Here is a 23,658-nt window from a genome sequence, read left to right on the forward strand (position 1 = left end):
GCTCATCACACCCTACAAGTGATGTATCCAAGGGAAAGTGACCCAGTGAGGGTAAATCAGATCTTGGCCTGTCTCACAGGAAAACCTTTAATTAACCTAACTTTCCTTCCTGTGATTGTGAAAACGTCCCTCACAAACAGGTCTTGAAACATAGTCAACTTAAAGAAACAAGTCACAAGCCCTCAGTTAAACACAGAAGCTTGTAAATGCTATCCCACAAAGGTCTTCATGCTTTTTTTTTTTGTGTAAACATATGCCCTAGAAGGATATGGCGAGATGTTGCCAGCCTGATGAACAGTGCACTCATCTTGTATAAACGAAGAGGGGCGTGGTCTATAAATAGTTTGCATGCTCTTGATAAAAGCACAGACAAGCACTGGTTTAAACACAGACTTCCTGCAGCGCGTTCTTTACCACGCAAAGCAACATTGATGCAGATCACTTCCTGAAACTGGAGTATTTTACACTGTGCACCTTTCCACTTCAGACTGGCAGTGAAAGAGTAAACCAGCTGTGCGTCTGCAAGAGGCTGAACTGACAAGACTTCTGTCCGATGACACCTAATAAGGGTCTCTACCGTCCCAGGAAGTTTTAACATTGTGCACAAGCCTGCAAACAGTAAGTACACTGCTGTCGTAATGATTCTTTATACTTTTTTAACTTGAAGCTTCAACTTTAAACTATCCTATCTATGATCACTTCACACTATTGTCATCACTCTTGCATTCTTTAGCACTTGCTCTACTTAGCGTGTAGTATCTGCTGAAATGCCATTGCGTTAATTCATTTGCCTTAGTGAATGGAGACCACATATTTTGAAGTAAAAAGGCACCTATTGTTTAGTGTTTTGTTTTTTTTTTAGCTCTGTTTGTTTTCCAGACCAGCAAGCACCTAAAGATGTTAGAATAGAAGAATTACAATATTATTTTAATATAATCAGGAATTAAAAACAACAAAAAGTTGAGGATTTTCAGCTCTCAGCCACAGCTCTCTCAGCTTTCACAGTGTGGGTGTGTCCGTGCTCTTGTTTCCTTACTTTTCAAAGCACAGCCAGGTAGAACTCACAGGCAGACATGCATCTCAGGTAACTTGTACATGCAATGTGCAAAATATGCAAGATTTGCAACAAGTTTAAGATGCAGACTATTTGTTGTGAAGATAAATCGTGTGAAAAGTACAAAGTAGGACTAGACTACTCATTTCATTTGTACTTGACCAAAAACTAAAGGCTGAAATACAATGACCTATTCAAGCAGAAATTGAAGGCAAAAACATCCCCCTTTTCACTATCAGATTACAGTTTCTACGTGTGCCTGCTTGAAGAAAAAAAAAAAACTTCCGCTAAAACCGTCTGCTTGTACAGGGGTTAAATATTTGCATTTTCAAACAATCACGGAGCCTGTGTGTTTCTTTCAAGTAAAGTAAAACAGGAATGCTTAACTCTATAAGATCTCTGAGACTTTGCACATCATACGTGTATAGAACTGCCCAGCCATGACATTCTTTGCATGTCTCAACAGTTTGAGTCAATACAAAAAATGACTAACACACAGCCAAGACAGGACTTTCAAGTTCTGAGAATGTCTTGAGGAACAACCTGTAGTGCAAGAGCATGAAAATGCCTTTAAAGCTTTCGTACTATAAATCAAGCTATTTCTGTCCATGCTGTTTACAATAACACACATCAAAACAGTGAAGGAGGATGATTGATCATTTAATTTTGTTAGTTTAAGACCATTCTGCAAAGCAAACAGTCAGCAGTGAAGTCAGTGATTAGGTGGGATTAATAATAACTGCCAAAGTCCCCTTATTTAGATAACATGTTGTTCAGACAGTCCATCAACTAGTCGAGTATTCCTGTTGTCTTAAAGGGCTATCTATTATGTCACACATTCACATGTTGTTGTTTTTTTTATTTAAAAAGGAGCAAGACTTAAGGTTAAGAGAAGGACTTTCATATATGTAGTCTTTTCAAAATAAAAACTTATAGCTAGCTAAAAAAAAAAAGTTATGAGGATGCAATGAGGTATGCCTTCAAAATAAAAGTTCAGAAATGTTACAAAACACCAGGGACATACACTAAAATTTGCTGGCTTTTCAAAGTAAACACACCACTTGTCAAAGTAACCACATCACTTAACGCAACTGAAAGCAATTTCCCCTAGGGGATCAATAAAGTATTTCTGATTCTGATTCTGATATAGCATGACAACTGCCTCCATCATTTGCATTGATGTCAGTACACTGAAAGTGCAGAGCCTTAAGACAACCAAAAGAGCAGCATGACTCAATGTTGCCATGTTGTGTTGTGTGTACATTTGGCTTCTTGCAGAAAAAAACAGGAAATTCCAAAACCAACACAAGATTTGATGTGAAACTTTCACAGCCGGCTGCCAGCCTTGGTTTCTTTCATCTTCACCTTCTACTTTTTTGCTTTTACAAACGTTGGTCAGCTCAATGTCGTATGCTTACAATGTTTTCAAAAAGTTCTCACAAAGTTTGGAAACAGGAGGACCTTACAGGAGGACGAGTAGTGCAGCACTTTGCTAATCAGGCCTTTCTTGTAAAGCAGCCAGACAGAAGCCATTTGTCATTATAATGTACATGACAGCCTGCTGGGAATTTGCCAAACAGCACCTGAGCGACTTTCAGATCATCATCAGCAAAATCCTCTGGTCTGAAACCAACATTTAACTGTTAACTGCCATAATTTCCAACCGCATGTTTGGAGGTAACCAGGCACGAAGCATCACCTTATCAAAGATGAATGTGGACAAATCTAGCGCAAATCTTGAGTGAAAACCTTTCTCTGGAGCTGTCTGCCAATGCTTCACATCTAACCTATTTGAGAACAATCCTGCTAAGGTATGACAGACACTTTCAAAAGACAGGCATGCCAAGCTTGTAGAATCATTCCCAAGAGGACTTGAGGCTGCCAATGCTAACCAGTCTTTATATCCATCCTAAACTCAAGAAATTATCCTGAACAATCATAAGTGACCGAGGGAAACTTCAAGATCTCCAAATACTATATGAGAGCTGGAACAATACTTTGGAAATCACAACATGCATTTCTGAGGAAAATTGCAAGACTTATATTTAAAACCCAAAACTGTGTGTTTGCTGCTCATCTTCTAAACATTAACCTAGCAAAAAACAGAATCATGCCTGTTAGGAATTATTTTAATAATAATTAGCATAATTATGATCTGAAATCCAGTTATAACAACAATTAAAAGTTCTGATAAGTCAATACCATATCTGCAGCTGTAACATTGTGTGTTCCTAATCCTGTCCACTAGGAAATAAAGAAAAAAAAAAGCTATATACTAGAAATCTAGAAAAAAGAATATTTCAAATTATTTTACAATTCCACACATTTGTAAATATTCTTTTTTTTTAACATTAATATTGAAACAATGAACGGAATCATGGATCCCGATAGCAATAGTTACAAGATTATGCAGAAGAGAGTTTAATAAGTGAATATGACAAAAGAACTGTAGAAGAATGATATTAGTAGTCAATTGATACCAGTTATTCAATAGCTGACAGCAATGTCAATTATTTTGGGGGAGTAGGGTGCCTGATAGCCAAAGCATAATGTCGATTTTACTTTTTTGCGTCTGAAATAATAAATATATTTATTAATAACAAAAATATAGAATGAAAATTGATTAACTTGAATGAAAAACAATTTAATGTTATTATTCATTGCATTTTCTTTGTTTGCCTAGGTAGATCTGTACTCCGTTTGCGGTGCACCTTTTATAAATTAATTGAAACCATCAAGAGAATAAATACCACAGGTGTACAAGCAGCTCGCAGCGTCTCCTGCCACCGCCCCCGTTTACGTACTGACGTCAGAAGTCGCGGTAAGCGTGTTGCGTCACTTCCTGTTACCGTCGCATCATGATGTACTGTTGTTCACGGATGTGTCTTCGCCCGTCTAACAATAATTAATCTGTCTTTACAGTGGCCTATTTTAGATTGTAACATACGCTTGCTCTACTGACGCACATGTCTGGCAGAGTTCCCGACTAATTTTATACTTCATGTAAATATAACGTACTATCTCTGGTCAACTATCCCAGCAGAGCGGCAGGTGTGACACGTGTTTGGTTTGTCCTCCGCCTTCTGTAGCGATAAGGGTATTTATAATAAATGTAGTGTTTTGCACTGAAGTCAAAGTTTACTAAGTAGAATGCGCGTCTCTGTACCGTGGAAAGCGATTGTCTAGCCCCAGAAGCTAGTGCCGACCAACCACCGCAGCCCTTGATGCGGCCGCTGAGCAGCCAGTGTTGTGTCAAAACGTTATTTACCTCCCCATGCATTATCGCACCTGCAGTTGTTTTTACCTGTTGAAATACCTTTAAAGGATCGAATCAACTCGTATAATGCAGGTTTTTCCCTGCCTAAAAGAGACTCCAACCCCTACAGTGTGACTGATGTTAGTAATGTACCAGGAAGACCTGGTAGAAGTCACGAGGCTTATATTTTTTTAGGGAATATAGTAATAATTTTTGGAATAACTGCGAAAGAGATAGTGTCTTTATTTTATATGTGACACTCATCTCTAAATCATGTTAATTACTAAAAAAGGACATTAGACATATCAAACACATACAGCACAACATTGTAAACAAGACTGGTGGAGCCTATAATCATTCTGAATGGCAGGCCTTTAAACTGCAAACATGGTCAAAATGACACAGTTTGGTCCTTGAACAACCCTGATAAGTATACCTGTTCAAGGGCCGCCGTACGAGGGCTGATCCCAACTTCCTATCAAGCTGGGATATGCAAGAGCACAATTTCCCTTGCAAATCAAAAAGCTATATAATTTAAAGTAGGAATGACAACAAAATTCAGTTACAAGAAACATTTAAGTTTTTAGAAGACAACCTTTCACTACAACCACAGACATTTTTGGATATTTGCACATTATGACTTATGACCCAAACAAAATATTTTTTTTTTTGTTTACTGACCACGTATCTCAAAATGGCATTTAACTAGACAAATGATTAATCAGTCCATCACTAAAAAATATTTACATTCAAAAGTTGGGGATGACGTGCACTGATGAAGCATTTGTCACATAGGTTTAGGTCACATCATGAGTCTCAATAAGTTTTCATGTGTTCAAGTGGAAATGATTTGGCAAGTGCTGAGACTAATTTAAGTCTTAATATATTAACACTGTTAGAATATTCCTTGGTGAAAAGGTTTCTCATTGTGGAGAACTTTCGAACTGGCTGTAAAGACAAACCAACCGATGAATGACTGTACTGCATTGATTGCATTAGTTAGCTAGACTGAGAGAGATGTGTGTGGTGTGTAGTGCTGAACTGCACTTTAATCTCTAACTCCACCGACCCTCGAGCTAGATATGATGCATCTGCAGATTCATCACAACCACATGTTGAAGTGAAGTGTCAGTTCAGCTAGCATTCTGGCAACCAAGCACTGCTGCAACACCAAACAGTTCTCACTTGCTCCTTCCTTCTGTACTGAATTAAATATGTTATTTTAGGAAACATCATTGCCACTGATGCTTTCTTTTAGTGTACCTAATGAGAACCTAAAATATGAGAAAGAATGTTGACAGAAAACATGAAAGTCTAATGTTTTTCTGCTACTGTACTGGGTAATAAAATCTGAAAACCTATTATTGTAGCCAAGATGAAAAATATATTCCTTAACTGGCATTCAGCAATCTTTCTTGAACATTAGCACATTATTAATATTTAACTTGTTATTCAATGCTATTGAATGTTATTCGAGGATTGTTTTGACTTTTTAGAAAGCCAGATTAACGGCACCCTTAAACCAAAATATTTGCAAGCAAAAGCTAGTGAAACAAATGTTAACCCAGACATAATGCATAACTGGAGCTCTCTTTTCAAAAGCCAAGCTAATACACCTCCCAGCCACAACAATAAAACCACTTACAGATGAAGCAAGTGGTAACAGCAATACCCAGTGGCAGTGGCCTCCCTCAGCAGAACACTTTGTCCAGCCACACCCAAAAACAGCTCAAAAACAGGTCAACAAACATGACAAAGAGCCCAAAGCGTCGACATGGCCAGCATACTGCCCAAATCCTAATCCAGGCTAGCATCTACAGGATTCATTAGAAAAAGCCCAAAACACAGAGGCCACAACCTGCAGGACCCAAATGATCTGCTACTAATAATCCAGTACCAGACACCACAAGGCACTCCCAGAGGCTCTGCGTCCATGTCCTGACAAGTCAACCCTTTCAGGTGACACAAGCACGGCCTACACAATACTAGGCCGGTGGCTTTAACGTTGCGGCGGATCAGTGTTCTGACCCACTGTGGGAGGGGACATTTATTTACACCTTGACTTCAGTTCTTTGCGACTTGAAGCCTAACCACATTTCACCTTTAAGCTACTCTTTTATCAGTGAACTCCAGATTAGTCCATTGCTAATTAAAGCTTTCTGTCTTCTAGATCAAATCAAAATGAAGAGAAGGGACACGCCCCTTCATAAGCAGCAGTCTACACCATGCTTTGGGAAAGGTAAGTGAACACTCCAGTGTAGGACAAACACAGCATACACAGGCACAGATTTTACACAGAACCAAACTCTTTTTGAGGACCTCAGACCAAACTCTTACTTCCTCTTATTGAAGTCAGTTATAACAGACTTGATCATACCTCTGTTGACACACTAATCAACCTCTGTCACTGGTGCTGGACAAGGATTACCTCCACTCAACTTTCATGTCCACCTATTACTAAATACTGCACAGGAAAATTTTTCAGTCACATTTTGGCAGCAGACTATGAAGCGCATCAATGACTTTGGACTGTTTTTTTAAAAATCAAAATTCACAAAGATATTCCAGTGGATTTCAAAGTTATGTACTGTTGGCTGCAACTGTTATGGGAAAGGTAAGAACAATGAAACAGTGGACCCAGTAGGAGATTTACTCCACTGTATACACTTCAGATACTGTGCTCAAAGTCAGAGCAGTGGTCGTAGACTGTATATAAAGTATATATACAATCCATGGCAGTGATTTAAAGCAGGAAGTCTGACAGAACTACAGCTAAAGCCCAGACTGCTACCTTTGTGGACAGATGATTCTGTGTCAACACAAATGAGTTCAAGCATTTTTTTTAACCTGAAATTTACTTCATTAAATGACACCCTGTGTTTGACTTACTGTCAGCTTCAACAAGTAAAAACAGTGACTACAGCTGTATAAATCTGTATATGATGTCTTAACCATAGAGATTTGTTTTTCAGATGGCTATCAATATATTTTCATATTCCTAATCTTTTCAATTTTTCAGCTATTTGCATTTAGTAAAAAAATGCATTAAAAAAAGAAGAAATCCGGAAACAGCCTCAGTAAACACTAACTGCACTGAGAAAAGGGCTTTTAAAATAGTGGTTAAAGTTATGCTTAACTGAGTCATATGAAAGTACACAAGCGCTTAAAAGGTACATTTCCAGGGCTTTAATATTACTTGGAGAACCACAGTATTTCATTCCCTCCCTATTGCCCCATCTTACAGAAGCCACTCACATGTTAGCAGCCAGTTGTGACATACCAGCTTGGATTAGCTGCCCCTGTTGCCATGATGCTCACAACACCCTAAAATAGAGATAGAGGAGGATATCCAAGACCACAACAACTAGCAGCTGCATCATACATACAGTCACTGGACCACATAAACAACAGAGCAAAGCCTGGCGGAGTCAGTTGGAGTGAAAACCCAGAGGAGAAGCTTCATAGATACAAGAGACACAGACACCAGACCTGAGGACAATCTTGACAGTTTCAAGAGCACTCAGCAACACTTGAACGTGTTCTGTGAGACCTGGCATCAAATCCCAGGCATATGAAAACAGTGGAGCCAAAGCTAAGAGCTAGGGGGGTCTAGAAGAGACAGAAGCAGACACATGAAAGCTGAAATACTTGACTCAACAGGCAGAGACTGAGAAAGCCAAACATGGCCCAAATCACGACAGAAGGTAAGAGACAGACAGACCTACAGTATCCCTGCTGATTATCAAACTGTGCATTGATGCTGGGATGCAGTGTGATAAAAAACAAACAAAAAACTACAAATAATACAAAGGATTATTTAATGGCTACTGTCTGAGGCACAAAGGCAGAGATGGACAATTTTCTTTCTGATTGATATTGATAACTGTATAGAATATCTACCAGCTTTAACCCTACAAAAACACTTGGAAAAGAGGAATATTCAGAATATTAAAAGTGAATATTATGAACTGAAATACTAAAGCTGTTTTTGTTATTATTTTAAACTTGTTATATATTACAAAATTAAAATAACAAAAGACAGAAATTTACTTGCAAATAATAAGCCTCAGCATGCCCAGAATGCTTTGTGCATGTCAGGTTTCAATAGCTGGGAGATATAGGTCAAGGTCATCCAAGAGGCTGCTCAGCTGTTCTAGCACAGAGGTCACACGTGCTGACAGACTTGTCAGGAATGACAGCATCTGAAATGTGCTAGCCAATGAACAAGCAGCAAATTTTGCCAGTGTGAGGGCAAATGTTAATGGTGTCATCTGTAAAGGTGCCAAGATCGCTGAATGTTTTCAGACAGATAGAGTTGCCTGTAAACGATTAGGAATGCAGTATATGGCTGAGAGGCTTGTTACGTGATACAGTGTGCTGCACATCCAGTCTTGTACTTGTTGATTCAAAGACGTGCACATGGCTTGATTCTGGAACTGACCGAATGACCTACACTCACTGCAACATTAATATTATTAGTAACAGTGATGATCTGGTGACCAGAATAGCCAAACTTCTCCATTACTGATGGGATGTTCGATAGCAAAAGTGGTTTTCACACCATGGGCACTAGGTGAGTAGGCAAAGCTATTTAAAAAAACAACTTTGCTGTGTATCATCTAGTCTGATCAAACTGCAAATTCACAGGGTCTTGAGTTTAAAAATAGCATCAGAGCTATGCCATGGGTGCATAACAGAATCAGCTCAACCCAAATAAACATGACTGTTTTCCCACTAAAAGGTCTTGGGAACCAAGATGATGATGTGCTCATAACTGCAGTTCTAACAACAGGGTCAGACATTCCTTTTCCATTTTCAGTAAAAGCTACAGTAATCATATTCCTGTGAATTACCAGGATGTATATTTGCAGATACTTAGGGCATGTTTACTTTTTTGACTTTGTGTAAGCCAAGCTGGTTCAGACTTTCTGCAAAAATATAAGTGGGAAAAATAATTTTGCCCCACTGAAAAGATTCAAAGAGACATTATATCATCAAAATACAGAGTCCAAGTCTTAAAAGGCTTTTGGCTTTCCAAGTGTTACATACCATTCTCAGTACTGGGTGATCTCACAAAAGGTGACCCTTGCTCTCCCAGGGCCTAAGAGGTCACACTGCCGGTCTAGGATGGCCGGGAAAGTGATTAATTGTGTGTACTGTAACTTGCCTCACCAGTTGGCAGAATACGCAGTCAGCACTGCATCACAAATCAGCCACTCAGGACATGTTTGCTGGTGCAAGATAAGACGAGGCATTGCAAAATACCCCCCGCCCTGCTTTAAACTCATACTTCTCAAGTTTAACGTCCAGGAAATTGTATTTACTGCTATCGCTAAGAAAATATTATTTCTCCTTTAAGTGCTGCCATAATTCCTCACATTAAAATGATGAAATAGAATGTGACAGTATGTCAGCAGCTCACTCAGACATTACAATATTATAACATCAATCTACTTAATTAACTACTGCTATTGACTGCTGCAACTCATGTGTAGTAGGGGAGAGTGGGGTAAAAGGAGTCTGTGGGTTAGCTGCACCACCCCTTGTTTATAGAAAACCACAGAATATAAAGGTCATGTCACCAAACATTTTTGAAGAGGTATCTATTATACTCTCCCTGTGAAGAGAAGGAGCACATGGAGTAAGATATAAGCACATTTTAGTTAACAAAACAGTTTTTTTGCTGTTCAAAGTAAATTTTTCATGTTTCTGGTTTTATGAGTGTTGTGTCTGAACAATTGAGACACTTGAAACAATTTCACATGTGTTTGATATATCATCACATGAGGTATAAAAAGGTATAAAATTTTCAATTTTACATATTTTCTCCAAAGACTCAGTTTACCCCTTGTTGGGGGCAAGTTGAGCCAAAACACTTTTTTTTTTTTTTTTTTTTTAAAGACATATTTTAAAAACAGTGTATTTTAGATCCAAACCAATTATTCCCAGGGATGCCCCACATCCTGAAGTATATGTACATGTTTGAATTTTATACATTACTGTCATGCCCCCACTGTAAAGACACCTCAAGTAAAAACTGCCCTACTGACAATTATCCCACAACATTACAATAGAACAAGCATAAGCACAATTTCTGTATATAAATAATAAACTGTCCAAGTCAAGAAGATAAATCTTCTGCTTTCCATCTTTCATGACACCTTATTAAACTGTTAGTGGCAAGAAAAAATTGACTCACTGAAACTTGCATTTTCTCGACCTCCTCAGATACCCCCCGACTTTTCCCAAGAATGTCAATGAGTGAGGTGGATGAGAAGGTACGTTTGATAGCAGAGAAGGTATACGCCTCTGCCCTGAAGGAGGAAGACACCAAGGATGCTATGGCACTATTCACCGTGCCAGAGGACTGTCCCATCGGTCTGCATGAGGACAGGGAGAGGGCACTGCAAAAGGAGATGGCTGAGCAGCTGTCTCAGGAGTCTGCTAAGAAGTAAGAAATGTGATCAAACATGTCACTTTAAGAATACCTTTGCATCAAAAATCACCAACCAACAGCAGAAAATACTCTTAGTTTTTGAAAGTGGAATTTGGGCAGATGTGAGCTATCAGTATGTTAGGAGAGTAATGCTTGTCCCTTCTTGTGTGTCACTAGGAAGAAGAACTTTATGTTGAAGCGGTCACAGTCAGTATCTTTGCAGCTACCCACCCCTGACTGGGTCCTTTCTGGGGTTACCCCGCTGCTCAGCCCAGCCACTCCCGAACCTGGTCTTCCAGAGAACTTCCCAGAATTTCAGAGGGTTACCATCAGCGGGGATTACTGTGCAGGGGTAAGCAGCGTCAGCACTTCAGAAGTTGACATACAACTCACCACTCTACATCTCCCTGCAATCAAACTTTGAACCATGAGGAAAGTAAGTGCCTCTACACAAATAAATACCCAATATTTAGACAAGAAACGGTAAGATTTGAAGTCTAAAGCCACAGTAGAGAGAGGCCCAGTGGAACTGCAATCTTTATTTCCTATCAGAAAACAAAGCTGAGTGACTTTTAGAACAATGCCAATAATGGATTAAAAAGAAAGAGGTCCATTAGGGTAATCACAGTAAATGCCATGACTTCCTCAAAGAAGTTCATGTTTTCATCCTAATAAAAACCACATAAATGTCAGCTCTATACTGCTGAGACTGCCGACTGTGTGCTTGTTGAAATCTGCTGTTAAATGCCAGTGTTGCTAAAAAGCTGACAATCTACAGAATGACTGTCTGGTGTTATGTCAGCTGATATATAATGCAACACCAGACAGAGCCTTTAATAAACTGTGAACCACAGTTTCATTTAATTCTGCACTTCTTTAAGAGCATTTCAGGAGAAAATGCTTATACCTTGTTGACTTGATGAAGGAAAATACAAAACAAAAACTCATTTACAATAGTGAATACATTTAACAACTTAAATTTACAGCTTTTTAAAATTCCCTGTGATGTTTCCAGATCACAGTTGAGGATTACGAGCAAGCAGCCAAGAGTCTCCTCACGGCGCTGTTCATCAGAGAGAAGTATTCCAGACTGGCCTACCACCGCTTCCCCAGAACCACTGCTCGTTTCCTTCGCAATGCTGAAGATGAGAAGTGGAAGGAGGAGGATGAGGTCATGCCAGGTGGGGGTCTTTACAAAATTTTCCCTACTTAGAAAAAAACTGTACAGGTTAATACTCCCACAAAGCAGTCATTCTGTACTTTTTATGTCTAGTCTTTAATGTCTAGGCATCCAGCTAGAAGCAGTATACCTCCATGATAAAGCTGAACAAGTGTAGCCATTTCTTAAACAAAACAATGCAGACTGAGGCAAGAAATAATCAAGGGCATCTTGAGAGACTGTTATGATTACCACCAGTGGTGTCTCTGACATGAAAAGTTGAGTGGTGCACAACACACTCAACTATAAGCAGCAACTGATGCTGCTGTGAGCCACATAAAATGGCAAAACCTACACACTAAATGCAGTTTCATATCAATGTAATTCAAGAATACAACCTATTTTTATGCATAGCATTAAAAGTAAAGGGTCACTAAAGAATGTCACTAACCAGCATTGTTGTGGCAAAGTGCTAAATTTAGCTGTTATCAAATAATCTACTTCATTAATTTATTTTTTTTTGCCTTGTTTCGCTCACAATGAAAACCAACCTAGCTGCTGTATACTAACATCTGCCAAAACTGTACACGTTTATTATGTATTGACATATGTCATTCCAATATTTTAATTGGATGACTTTGGCTTGGGGCCACAATAACTGTGCCCTGCGGCTGTCTACGGAGAGCAGTTTTGGACACGCACACCATGATTTCAGCAGTTCATCACTTAAACAAATGCTGACGGGCCGGCCCCTACTCTCAATTAGGCTACATGTCTGCATTCTGTGGGCAAAGTCTTTGGGTTATGCATAAATGTTTATAACAAAATCGTCTTGGTAACATAATTGGTCTTTTTTTAGAGTATTATTATTCTTGCTAAAATATTCTTCATAGATTATTACAGTATAAAGACCAATTTTTTTCCACTTAATTATTTTAAGCCAGCATAGAGCTCCACAGCGACATTTGGTGGCCCCAAATGCAGAGATGTCACTGATTACCACAATAGATTTAACACGAAGCATGTCAGTGCTAAGGTAAGGCGGCCAAGGAAGGTGCATTAACAAAAGAAGAGCTCAATAAAAGCAACTCAGCAAACAAAAATTGCAACAATAATTTCATGTCAACAATTAGGCACATGTACAGAACATGTGCTAAATATCAATGCCAATCAGTCAAATTCAAAATAGTCTCCACTGTTGGATCCAATGCTTAGTTGTGTATTGCATTCAAACGATGAAGCCAGTTATATATCAGCTATTCTGTATGGCTATTTTTAAGACCTCTCTGTATGTGTATATCAGAGTTGGTGTGAAGAGTGTGAGCCAAGGTCAGTCAGACTATTCCTGACGACAAACAAAAGGATAGGTTTCCAGAAGCTTTTGCCAAATATAATCCAGCTCACAACAACAGAGAGATATAGAAAGAAAAACTGTCATCTTATAAGTATTCATTTGTCCAATATGTAATGTCAAGGTAATCACTACATTTGCTGCATTGCCGAATTTAAGTTAGTTATCTGATTACTTTTTGCATATATTAATCACAAGCATTCTTAATATGAGTCTGTAACTGAGTAATGTGAAAACTCAGTTCCATCCATCCATTATCTATACACCGCTTAATCCTCACTAGGGTCGCGGGGGGCTGGAGCCTATCCCAGCTGACTTAAGGCGAAGGCAGGGGACACCCTGGACAGGTCGCCAGTCTATCACAGGGCTACAACTCAGTTCCGATTATTTTTTAATATATTTTGTGGATTTAAATTTCTTCAAATAATTTGACGAAAAGGAACAAAAAAACGTACCATTTTTCACTGTCTACGTTTATCCGGGTTATTTGAGCTTAGGTAAAGCCTGAGGAAAGATCCGCGATTAAATGTGATCACACTGGGCATAGGAATTACATTTTGGCTAGAAAAAGATAAAGATTGTGATGTTCAATCTATAAAGTAGTATGAGCTCAAATGGGTCTAAAGAAACATTTTTAGAGTAGGTGTTTATAGACAAACTGCTACCAGCTACTCACAGACACCTGGACAGTTAATATATGCAACAGGGTCTCTTCTCTGTGACCAAATAGACGATGCCTACCAAACAAAAAATTCAGTGACAAAAATGCAAGTCAAAATAGTATTTGACTGGGAAACGATCTCAGAGGACTGCAGTACAAGAACACCACAGAGATCTGACCGCGAAGGCAAAGACCTAAAGGAAATAACACGCAGAGTGTTTTATGGATTACAACAAAACACTGGCTGTTGCACCATGAGTTCAGATCTTTGCACCTAATGTTACAATCCTGAAAGGAAAAGTGAATTCTGCAATTTAAAAACAACAACTCTTCACCTTATACATCCCTACTTAGACTGTTAGCAAAGCATGTGTCACATGCTGTTATCCACTAGTATAGATAGTTTAATTTGATCAGTGGTTAACTTGTGGAAAAAGTCTTAGTCACACTGGAATAGTTAAATGTCACAATACTTGCGAAATGAACTTGTGCAATACTTAATGACTAAGTGGAAAATATTTGAAGATTTTCTATAATCAGTCCCCTGGACTGCAACTGTTTGGGTTCCTCATGCTATCAAAATTTTTGCTGCAGCACTTAAAGTGTAGAGTTTGATGCCCACTGCAAATATTAATTAATTACAGCATACATCTAAGTACCAGTCTGTTAACTTGAATGACTATTCAGTTCTGACTTGCTTATTAGCAATGGCTAGTGTAAAAAACATTCAGCAGATTGTTGATCCTTAATTCAATGACTTGACATCAGGACGAACCAAAATGAAATTTTACTGATTTTGCATCTCTCCACACACCGATGGGAAACAAGCTTTTACATAAAAGAAACATGGCTCTGTAACATCACTGTGCACTGACTGTTTCTTTAGTTTCAACTACTTCAACAAAATGAGACATCATCTCTAATAAAACCATCACCTGATCACATCCAGTTCAGCTGTTAAACTGTCCCAGTTAAAATTTTATATCTCTCAATAAATTAACTGGTTCATCTTCTAGTTCAGATACAGGACATTTGGTACTTGGATCAAATAGGTATTTGTATTTTAACATATAAATGCATTATTAATCAACGTCTGACAGGTTGTGCTGCTACAGTCGTCCTCAAATGTATTCATACCCCCCATTAAAGAAGGAAAACAACAGCTGTCACTGAAATAAGTTGAAATTGTCAAAAGTAATAATACATAAAAATGTAATGAAAATCAGGACATTGCTTTTGAATTGTGGTTCAACCGAAATATTTAAAAAACAAAAAACAAAAACAAGCAAACAGGGATGATGGGACCCGAAAAACTAATACTTTGTTGAACAACCCTTTTTATTTATGTTATTTTTTTCAGTTTCTAGTTATTTGAGTGACTATTGTGAATGTTGCTGTATGTAAATATGTATTTTTACTATGTGTGCTAAATGTTGGCACAAAAATTCTGAGGATAAATGAAGTTCTATTTGATCCCATTTTCAGGTTGTAGCTACAGGTTGTGAATATTAAGTCAAGCTTGTGTTGCATTCCTAATGCAGATTTAACATTAAATGAATAAAGAAACATGTCAATGTTTAAACAGCACGTTTAAATGTCTCCCATTAGTTTATTTACAACAATACACTGGCCACTTCAAACATCTTGTTTGGTGTGATTTTTCATTTTTATTATGCCTTCATATATTGTAAGGTTAGAACTTTGTGCAAGTTTAACCAAAATTTTAAAGCTGAGAACAAAAGCACTTCAATGTCAAAAACCTAGACTAGAGGTTTGATAACTTAACTCCAATATTAACTGTTCTATGTTCTACAGAAAAAAAAATGCAATGAAATGTTGTTTTAAAATGTGTTAATGCATTTTATTGTAGCAATTTTTTTAGGATAAAAATTCAAGAGTCTAACTTAGTTCTATTGCTAGTCATCCTCGTATCTTGATTTTTAAAATCTATTCCAATCATCTGCAGACATTTGGCCTGCCCCTCATGAAGGAGAGGATCCGTATTCCATGGAGGGTATTCCTGAAGACCTGAACTATGAGCTGCAGATGAAGGATGGGATAGTTCATGTTTATGACAATGCAGAGGCCCTGAAACAGCAGCAACCCCACAGCCTCCCTTACCCTGACCTTGAGACCTTTGCTATAGACCTGAGCCATGTACTTGCAATGATAGCTGATGGCCCAACGTAAGTATGCACATACACTCTTAAAACGCAATCAATAAAACTGACATCTTTCACAGCTTTTGACTCATATTTCCCCCCACCACATAAATGATTCCCCACCCTGAACTGCAGGGAGATGATTATTGGATGAAAATGAGTTTCTAAAAATGACATTTCATACATTTTCCTGATCTTGTGTTGTCTCACAGGAAAACCTACTGTCACAGAAGGTTGAACTTCTTGGAATCGAAATTTTACCTTCATGAAATGCTGAATGAAATGGCAGAGTTAAAAGAGCTGAAAAGCGTTCCACACAGAGACTTCTACAATGTTAGAAAGGTTGGTTGGTATTTTTCCACTTAGTATTCAAACAATTAATTAACTTGGTAGAAAAAAAACACTATGTACAGCAGTTTATCTGATTGGCAGAGTCTTGGGCAAAGGGCTGACCACAGTTGAAGTTATTCTAAACTTTAGTGCCCTCAGTCTAAATAAACACCAGTTAATGGATATATTGTAAGCTGTCCAATAAAGTCATTCACATTATCACTGCTTTATGTCAAACACAGGTGGACACACATATACATGCTGCTGCTTGCATGAACCAGAAGCATCTGCTAAAATTTATAAAGACCACATACCAGACAGAGGCAGATCGTGTGGTCTTGGAGAAAGGCAATCAGAAGTTGACACTCGAGAAAGTCTTCAGCAACCTCCACATGGACCCCTACGACCTCACTGTGGACTCTCTGGACGTGCATGCTGTAAGAACAAATTAAAATCTTGAATATTTCTTCCATACTGTTTACCCTGCATGATTCATCCAAAAAGAAAATATTCCTAAATATTATAGATAATCACATTATAAATGTGCTTGTAGGATAAGTTTGTGGATGATTATGCAATTCCCATGTTGTCTGTCACTTACTATGGCCCATGTATGTAATGTAATCCAAAAAATAATTACTTTGTTGGAATAAGAATGTTGTCATCATCAGTACACAAGTTTCAAATTTTCCCACAAATGACTTTTCTAGGGAAGACAAACATTTCATCGGTTTGACAAGTTCAACTCCAAATACAACCCTGTGGGAGCCAGTGAACTGCGAGAGATTTACCTGAAAACAGACAACTACATCAAAGGAGAATACTTTGCACGTCTCATCAAGGTGTAGTATGAGTTAGATGTGTATAAAAATCTATACATCAGCACCAAATAAAAATAACTGGTCTTCTTCAATGTCTTTTAATACAAAACCTAAAATGAAAAGAATCAAAGTGGATGTTGCAAAGTTGGAATTGTGTAATGTTAATCCAGTCTTCAAAAGTGCCCTAACTGACTTTTTAACTATAGACATTTTGATGTTATAGGAGAAAAAATACAAGTGTAAATAATTATACTAACCATTGTGCTTGATAGCTTACAATCACACTGTCATGACTAACTGCGACACTTGATCTTTGTGTATAACTGTTTTGGTTGGTTTATTTTGTGCGTATGTATCATTCATATCTCATTATTGGTTTAAGATAGAGGGCAGGAGCCTTGCACTCACTGATGGTGGTCTTCTGAAACACTACCAGAGTGCATAAAGTTTCCTAAATGTCCACAATTGTTCTTTTGAGTGTAAAGAACACTTTGGTGGCATGTACAACAAGCATGCATGTGACATTATCTGTTATCTGTCCAGTTAGTGATTACAAACAGTCACTTCTGCTTTATCAAGAAACACCACTAACTTCCTGTGGTTTGTGGCCTGTTTCAGGAAGTTGCAAAGGAGCTGGAGGAGAGCAAATACCAGCACGCTGAGCCCCGTCTGTCGATTTACGGCCGCTCTGCCAGCGAGTGGGAGAGCCTTGCAACCTGGTTCATTCAGCATAAGGTTCACTCACCCAACATGAGATGGATGATCCAAGTTCCCAGGATCTAGTAAGCATTCAGTGAAAACAGGAACCAACTGTGAGACAGAGGAAACACTTCTGACAATTAGGCAAACATGAGCCCATTAACAAAAGAGCACCACAAGAGTCCAGAAACAGCAACAGTAAACACATAACAAAAACAGTCTCCCCTTAACAATTGTTAAATTATTTCAGTTGACACACTAAGTGATAGAAATGGGTTTTTGTTTACGTGTAACATACAGCTCATCTTTCATTTTTTTAAAGTCATAGTTTAGGAAATCCTGAATGGATAAATTCTGTCTTGTCAGTGTTGCACAACTTTGGCTCTTAATCTAAGCTCAGACAAACAGCAAGTATCATATCCCTCACAGTCTGGTTTAGAATAATTACACAGATCAATAGGCTGTTCTGAATAAGTAAACCAATGCTTAAATGGTGTGTGTGTGTTGCTTGTATGAGAGAATGGGCTGACAGGATCCCTTTTGTCTTGCAGTGACATTTTCAGGTCAAAGAAATTAGTACCACACTTTGCCAAAATGCTGGAAAACATTTTCCTCCCCCTCTTTGAGGCGACAGTCAACCCTCAAAAGCACAAAGCAACACATGTGTTCTTAAAATACGTAAGTATTTTTGTGAACAGTGAAATCTGTAACAAATGGGACACTTTTAATGTGCCATAGGGGCCATATTTATTTGTCTTGTAGTAACCCAGACATTTCAGTGATATTTAGTGACTGAGCAGAGAAGAAGTAAAAGATGTTGCTGAATCTTGTTGCACTGATGAAACTTACATGGTTGTGCAATAACAGTTTTTCAAACGTGCTGATGTTATCACTGTTGTTCTGCAGGTGACAGGATTTGACAGCGTGGATGATGAGTCCAAACACAGTGATCACATGTTCTCTTACAAAAGCCCAAAACCTGAGGCATGGACCACAGATGACAACCCTCCCTACACCTACTACCTGTTCTACATGTATGCAAACATCATGGTGCTCAACAACCTGCGCAAGTAAGTCCCGCCTGTTTGTACTTAAGGAAATACTCCTGAGTGTTTTTATGACACTGTTTGCAATTCAATAACATCTCAAAGTCAGGTATTTTGAGAGGTAAAAAATACTCTTCAAGGAAATGTACATGATTCTAGAGGCCAGAATTCAATTGGTTCTTTTTTGGATACACATGGGTGGGCTATTGGTAGCAGGTTGTTGGAAAGTGTTTGGGGACACTCACTGCAAGTCAGTCAGAAGCCTGACAAACATGTTTTTACACTGATTCATTGACTTAAAAAAAAAAAAAGATTAATATTACACAAATGTGCAGATGAGTTACATTTGAAGTTAGACCTACTGGCGCACTAGAGGATGGAAACACAATAACAAGCAGCTTCTTTGCCAACTTTTTGGAAATCTGAACAACTTGAAATAAATGAACTTCTTGAAATGCAACTTAACTACTACAACTACTATCAGTACACTGAATAATTATGTGTCTTTCAACAGGGAGCGAGGACTGAACACCTTCCAATTTCGACCCCATTGTGGTGAGGCAGGGTCCATCACCCACTTGGTATCTGCCTTCCTAACAGCCGACAACATCTCCCACGGGCTCAACCTCAAGAAGGTGCAGTGCTAAATTCATACTAGGGTTTCATACTTAAAGTCTTTTGAATGTTGACAGCACAAGGTGCTGACAGATGATATTTGGCACTACTAAGGCTACTATTGGTTTACTGCCATCAGCATAGCCATACACATCCCACAGTAGATGCAGCAGAAGGCCGAACATAATATTAATTTTAAAAAAACAAAAAAAACAATCATAAAGCCTATCCAAAACAGGACAAAATGCTGCTGATATTTCAGCAAGACAAAACAATATTCACTCAATTTTGAGCTTAACCCTATCCAGGACTTTTGGGGTCTTTTGGACCCTAGGCCATTTGGTTTAGGTGACAGGTAATGTTATTTTTGCTTTTTTCTTTTGTTTTTTTAAGATTTTTTTATTTATTTTTTAATATAATAAGAGGGACATTTATCATGTATTTGGAACCAAAAGTATGTCAACTTATCAGAAAATTTATTAAATATAGTGTAAAAGTCTGTAATGACTATCAACAAATATTTTGCACCTATTCTTTCTTGGGGTCCAATGGACGTATGGCAACATGAAAGTCCTGAATAGAGTTAAAAGAAGTTTCTTTTTGCTTTAAATAGAATTTTAACCAAGTCCTGCATCTCTGTGGGTCTGTGGGTAGCACTTTCTCTGTGCTCATCAGCTGTGGTGACTAACACTGTTCATACTCACTGCAGCGATCGTCTGTTTGTCAGTTCTTTATCAAATGCCTGCAGTGCTACGGCAATAGTACGCGCATCCATGAAGTGGATATAGATGGAATCACAATAAAACTTTGCAGTACCCTATGATATTTATCTCTATGAAAAGTTTCCATGTTATTCCTTTAATCTCAAATATTAAAATTTCTCTAGTAATCCATCAAAATAGCATAAAGCATTACTCACATTACTGTGGTGTGTCTACATGTCTTCCTCCTCCTCAGAGTCCAGTGTTGCAGTATCTGTACTACCTAGGCCAGATCCCGATTGCAATGTCCCCCCTGAGCAACAACAGCCTGTTCTTGCAGTACTCCAAGAACCCACTGCGAGAGTTTCTACAGAAAGGACTGTGTGTGTCACTGTCCACCGACGATCCCATGCAGTTCCACTACACCAAGGTCAGAACCACAGGAAAGAGGATGATCATACTTTTTTGCCTCGTCTCAGATTCTTTTTAATCAATAATCAAACTAAATTTTAGAATTTGTCGTGGTCACACTTGTCCAGAGACATCTTGTCATTGAGTCAAGTAATAAATATCACTATATGGCACAGAATGTAGTGCAGGATCTCACCTACAGTACAAGTTATTTGTATAGCCTTGTTGAAAAGTGCTAAACTCGTCAGCCTAGTAAAATTTTAACAAAACAATTGACAACATCTGTTGATAAAACATTTCAGGAGGCCTTGATGGAGGAGTATGCCATCGCAGCCCAGCTGTGGAAGCTGAGCACCTGCGATTTGTGTGAGATTGCCAGGAACAGTGTTCTGCAGAGCGGTCTCTCACATCAGGTACAGCCAAAGTTTTTTTTTTTCTTTCTTTTTTTTGTTCAGTCTGTTGCAGTTTAAGAACTAGAAAAGTAGACAACAGAGGAACACAAGGTTTCCCCACTTTGTACATTCTAATCTAAAAATCCTAATCTTTAGATAACAGCATTACCATAAAGTAGTCCTGCTAATTAGCACTGTTGCCTCGCAGCAAGAAGGTCGCCGGTTCGCGTCATTGTGGGGGCACCGGGATCTTTCTGAGTGGAGTTTGCATGTTCCCCCCATGGGAGCGTGGGTTCTCTACGGGTTCTCCGGCTTCCTCTCACACAGTCCAAAAATATGTTGAGGTTAATTGGTGATTCTAAATTGTCTGTAGGTGTGAATGTGAGTGTGCTTGGTTGTCTGTGTGGCCCTGTGATAGACTGGTGACCTGTCCAGGGTGTCCCCTGCTTTCACCCTGAGTCAGCTGGGATAGGCTCCAGCCCCCCCATGACCCTAGTGAGGATTAAGCGGTGTATAGATATGTATAGATATATATGTATGGATGGATGGAACTGAGTTGGACAAATATATATTGCCTCGTGATTTTAATTTTAATTTTGCCAAACACTACACTGGGGAGACTTAAATCTTGCTTTAAGCTTCTTAATATCACTTACTTTTGCATTAACTGGTTGGTCAACAAAATTTCAATGAGCATTTTCTAAAGCCCAAGATGAAGTTTTCAAATTGTCATTCAAATGAGTGATTGTTACTGTTACCTCATGACTGAGGAGTTAGACAAGGGAATGTTTAGTATTCTTTGCAAGGAAAACAGTCTATCAAAATAGATGTAAACTGATCAATCTGTCAAATATTTTCTTAAAGACTTTCTGTTTGAGTCAATGAAATACTGTCTTCAGATGGTATATTTACTCTGAGCCATACCCTGTTTAGGTCACTAAATCTGTACCTGATTTGGATTAAAACCGTGCAATTTGCTAAATTCATAAACTATTTTTATGTGCAGTGTCTGGTCTACATATTTTTAACTCTTATTTCAACAGGAGAAGAAACACTTCATTGGCTCTAACTACCTACAAGATGGACCGCAAGGCAATGACATTCGTCGGACAAATGTGGCACAAATCCGTATAGCCTACCGGCACGAGACTCTGTGCAATGAACTCAGTTTTCTGGTGGACGCGGTGAAAGCAGAGGGTGGCCAAAATCCATCTGAGTGAATGACCACACTAGTACAAACTGTGCCTGTATATTTCCTCATAGATCAAGGGGCACTGGCGAGGCAGCACAAACACTTGTTTTTTTTCATATTGCTATTGGTGCTCCTGACCTAAAGTTGAAGAAATAGTGTGCCTGCTATTTTATGTTTATGAATGACTGTGTTAACACATGACATATGTATTGCCTATTTCATGATGCATAATACAAACTTGATTTTTAGACCACATTCAGTGTTGTATCTATGAAATTTGCCAATCACCATGTGCCTTGTTTTTTCAGGAAATAGGTCTATTTTTCTTTCACGGGTGTTAAATGTAGTGGTGGATTTAGATATATCAAATGCAAATTATATTCATTGAAAATTAGTTTCTTTCCACTTGAATATATGCATGAGATATAGGACTGTTTCTGTACTATAGGTCTAAAATGAAATGAAGAGAAATGTACAATGTGAGGTTGTGATCAGATTAGCGTATTTGTACTAATTACACTGATTTGCATGAATTTGACGTAAGTGAACGAGAGCTTGGCAAATATTCAGACACTGAGACAGATTCCTAAAGCTAGCTATGTGAGAGTTGTATGGTCAAGTCAATTTCAAACATTGTTATGCTCACAACATTGAAACAACTAGCTGATCAGAATGATTTTTTTTTCTGTTTGTCATTTCTAATAGTTTTTCATATCAAAAATAAAGACTGAAGAAAAGTCAAGAAGGTTTTTGAACAACTTTCTTTAAATGTGTGTCTGTCCCTCAGGTTACAGTTCATGTGGATTTATTTCAAAGTTAGCAAAACATCTCGAAAACTACAAAAAAAAAAAGTGTAGCAAATACTTAGCGTGATGTGATTGAGAAGCCTGCAGAAAGGTTTCAACATCATATACAAATTCCAGAATGCTATTTATTTGTTAAATAATAAGGAGTGCAGACGTTCTAAAAAAAAAAAAAAAAAAGATGGCTGGTTCCATCATATCAGTGCTGAATGGCAGACTTGTTTGTATTCTATTAACTCTAAAAGGTATCCGGACAATGCTACAGGTTGAGGGAACAAAGTAAATGAACTTTACCCATCAGATTCCCTGGACACCCCTATGCTACTGTTAATTCTTACTCTTTCTCCAGATTTTACTTGTAATTTTTACAGTTTTGCTTCAGGTTTACTCTAGAAGTCAACTAGAGACCAGTTTGGTAAAGGTGGCAAGAACTTTATTTCTTTTCTTTGAGTCTATAGCCAGCATTACAAGCTTGAGTTAAAGATATAAAAGCATATTGTCTGTAGCTTAGTAACAATAACATTAATAATATATTTACCAACCAGAGGTTAGAAAAAAAGGACTCTTCC

The 23,658-nt window shown here is 38.2% G+C and overlaps 1 protein-coding gene across 2 annotated transcripts; it reads left to right on the forward strand.

The window, feature by feature from the left end:
* The first annotated feature begins 397 nt into the window (after positions 1-397).
* ampd3b (adenosine monophosphate deaminase 3b) lies at positions 398-23,028 on the forward strand. Of its 2 annotated transcripts, XM_008294483.1 has the most exons (16): positions 398-618; positions 6,481-6,549; positions 10,539-10,761; positions 10,924-11,098; positions 11,762-11,927; positions 15,884-16,103; positions 16,292-16,421; positions 16,652-16,846; positions 17,120-17,251; positions 17,849-18,012; positions 18,481-18,607; positions 18,836-18,999; positions 19,490-19,610; positions 20,548-20,721; positions 21,005-21,115; positions 22,138-23,028. In XM_008294483.1, exons 2-16 carry the CDS (start codon positions 6,492-6,494, stop codon positions 22,312-22,314), a joined length of 2,337 nt encoding a protein of 778 aa, XP_008292705.1. In that variant the 5' UTR covers positions 398-618; positions 6,481-6,491; the 3' UTR covers positions 22,315-23,028. The 2 variants fall into 2 exon arrangements, with proteins under 2 accessions (XP_008292705.1, XP_008292711.1); XM_008294489.1 differs by lacking the exons at positions 398-618; positions 6,481-6,549 and adding an exon at positions 7,630-8,014.
* Positions 23,029-23,658: the final 630 nt, after the last annotated feature.

The sequence above is a fragment of the Stegastes partitus genome, unplaced genomic scaffold (genome assembly GCF_000690725.1).
Source record: "Stegastes partitus isolate 25-593 unplaced genomic scaffold, Stegastes_partitus-1.0.2 Scaffold21, whole genome shotgun sequence".
Lineage (NCBI taxonomy): Eukaryota > Metazoa > Chordata > Actinopteri > Pomacentridae > Stegastes > Stegastes partitus.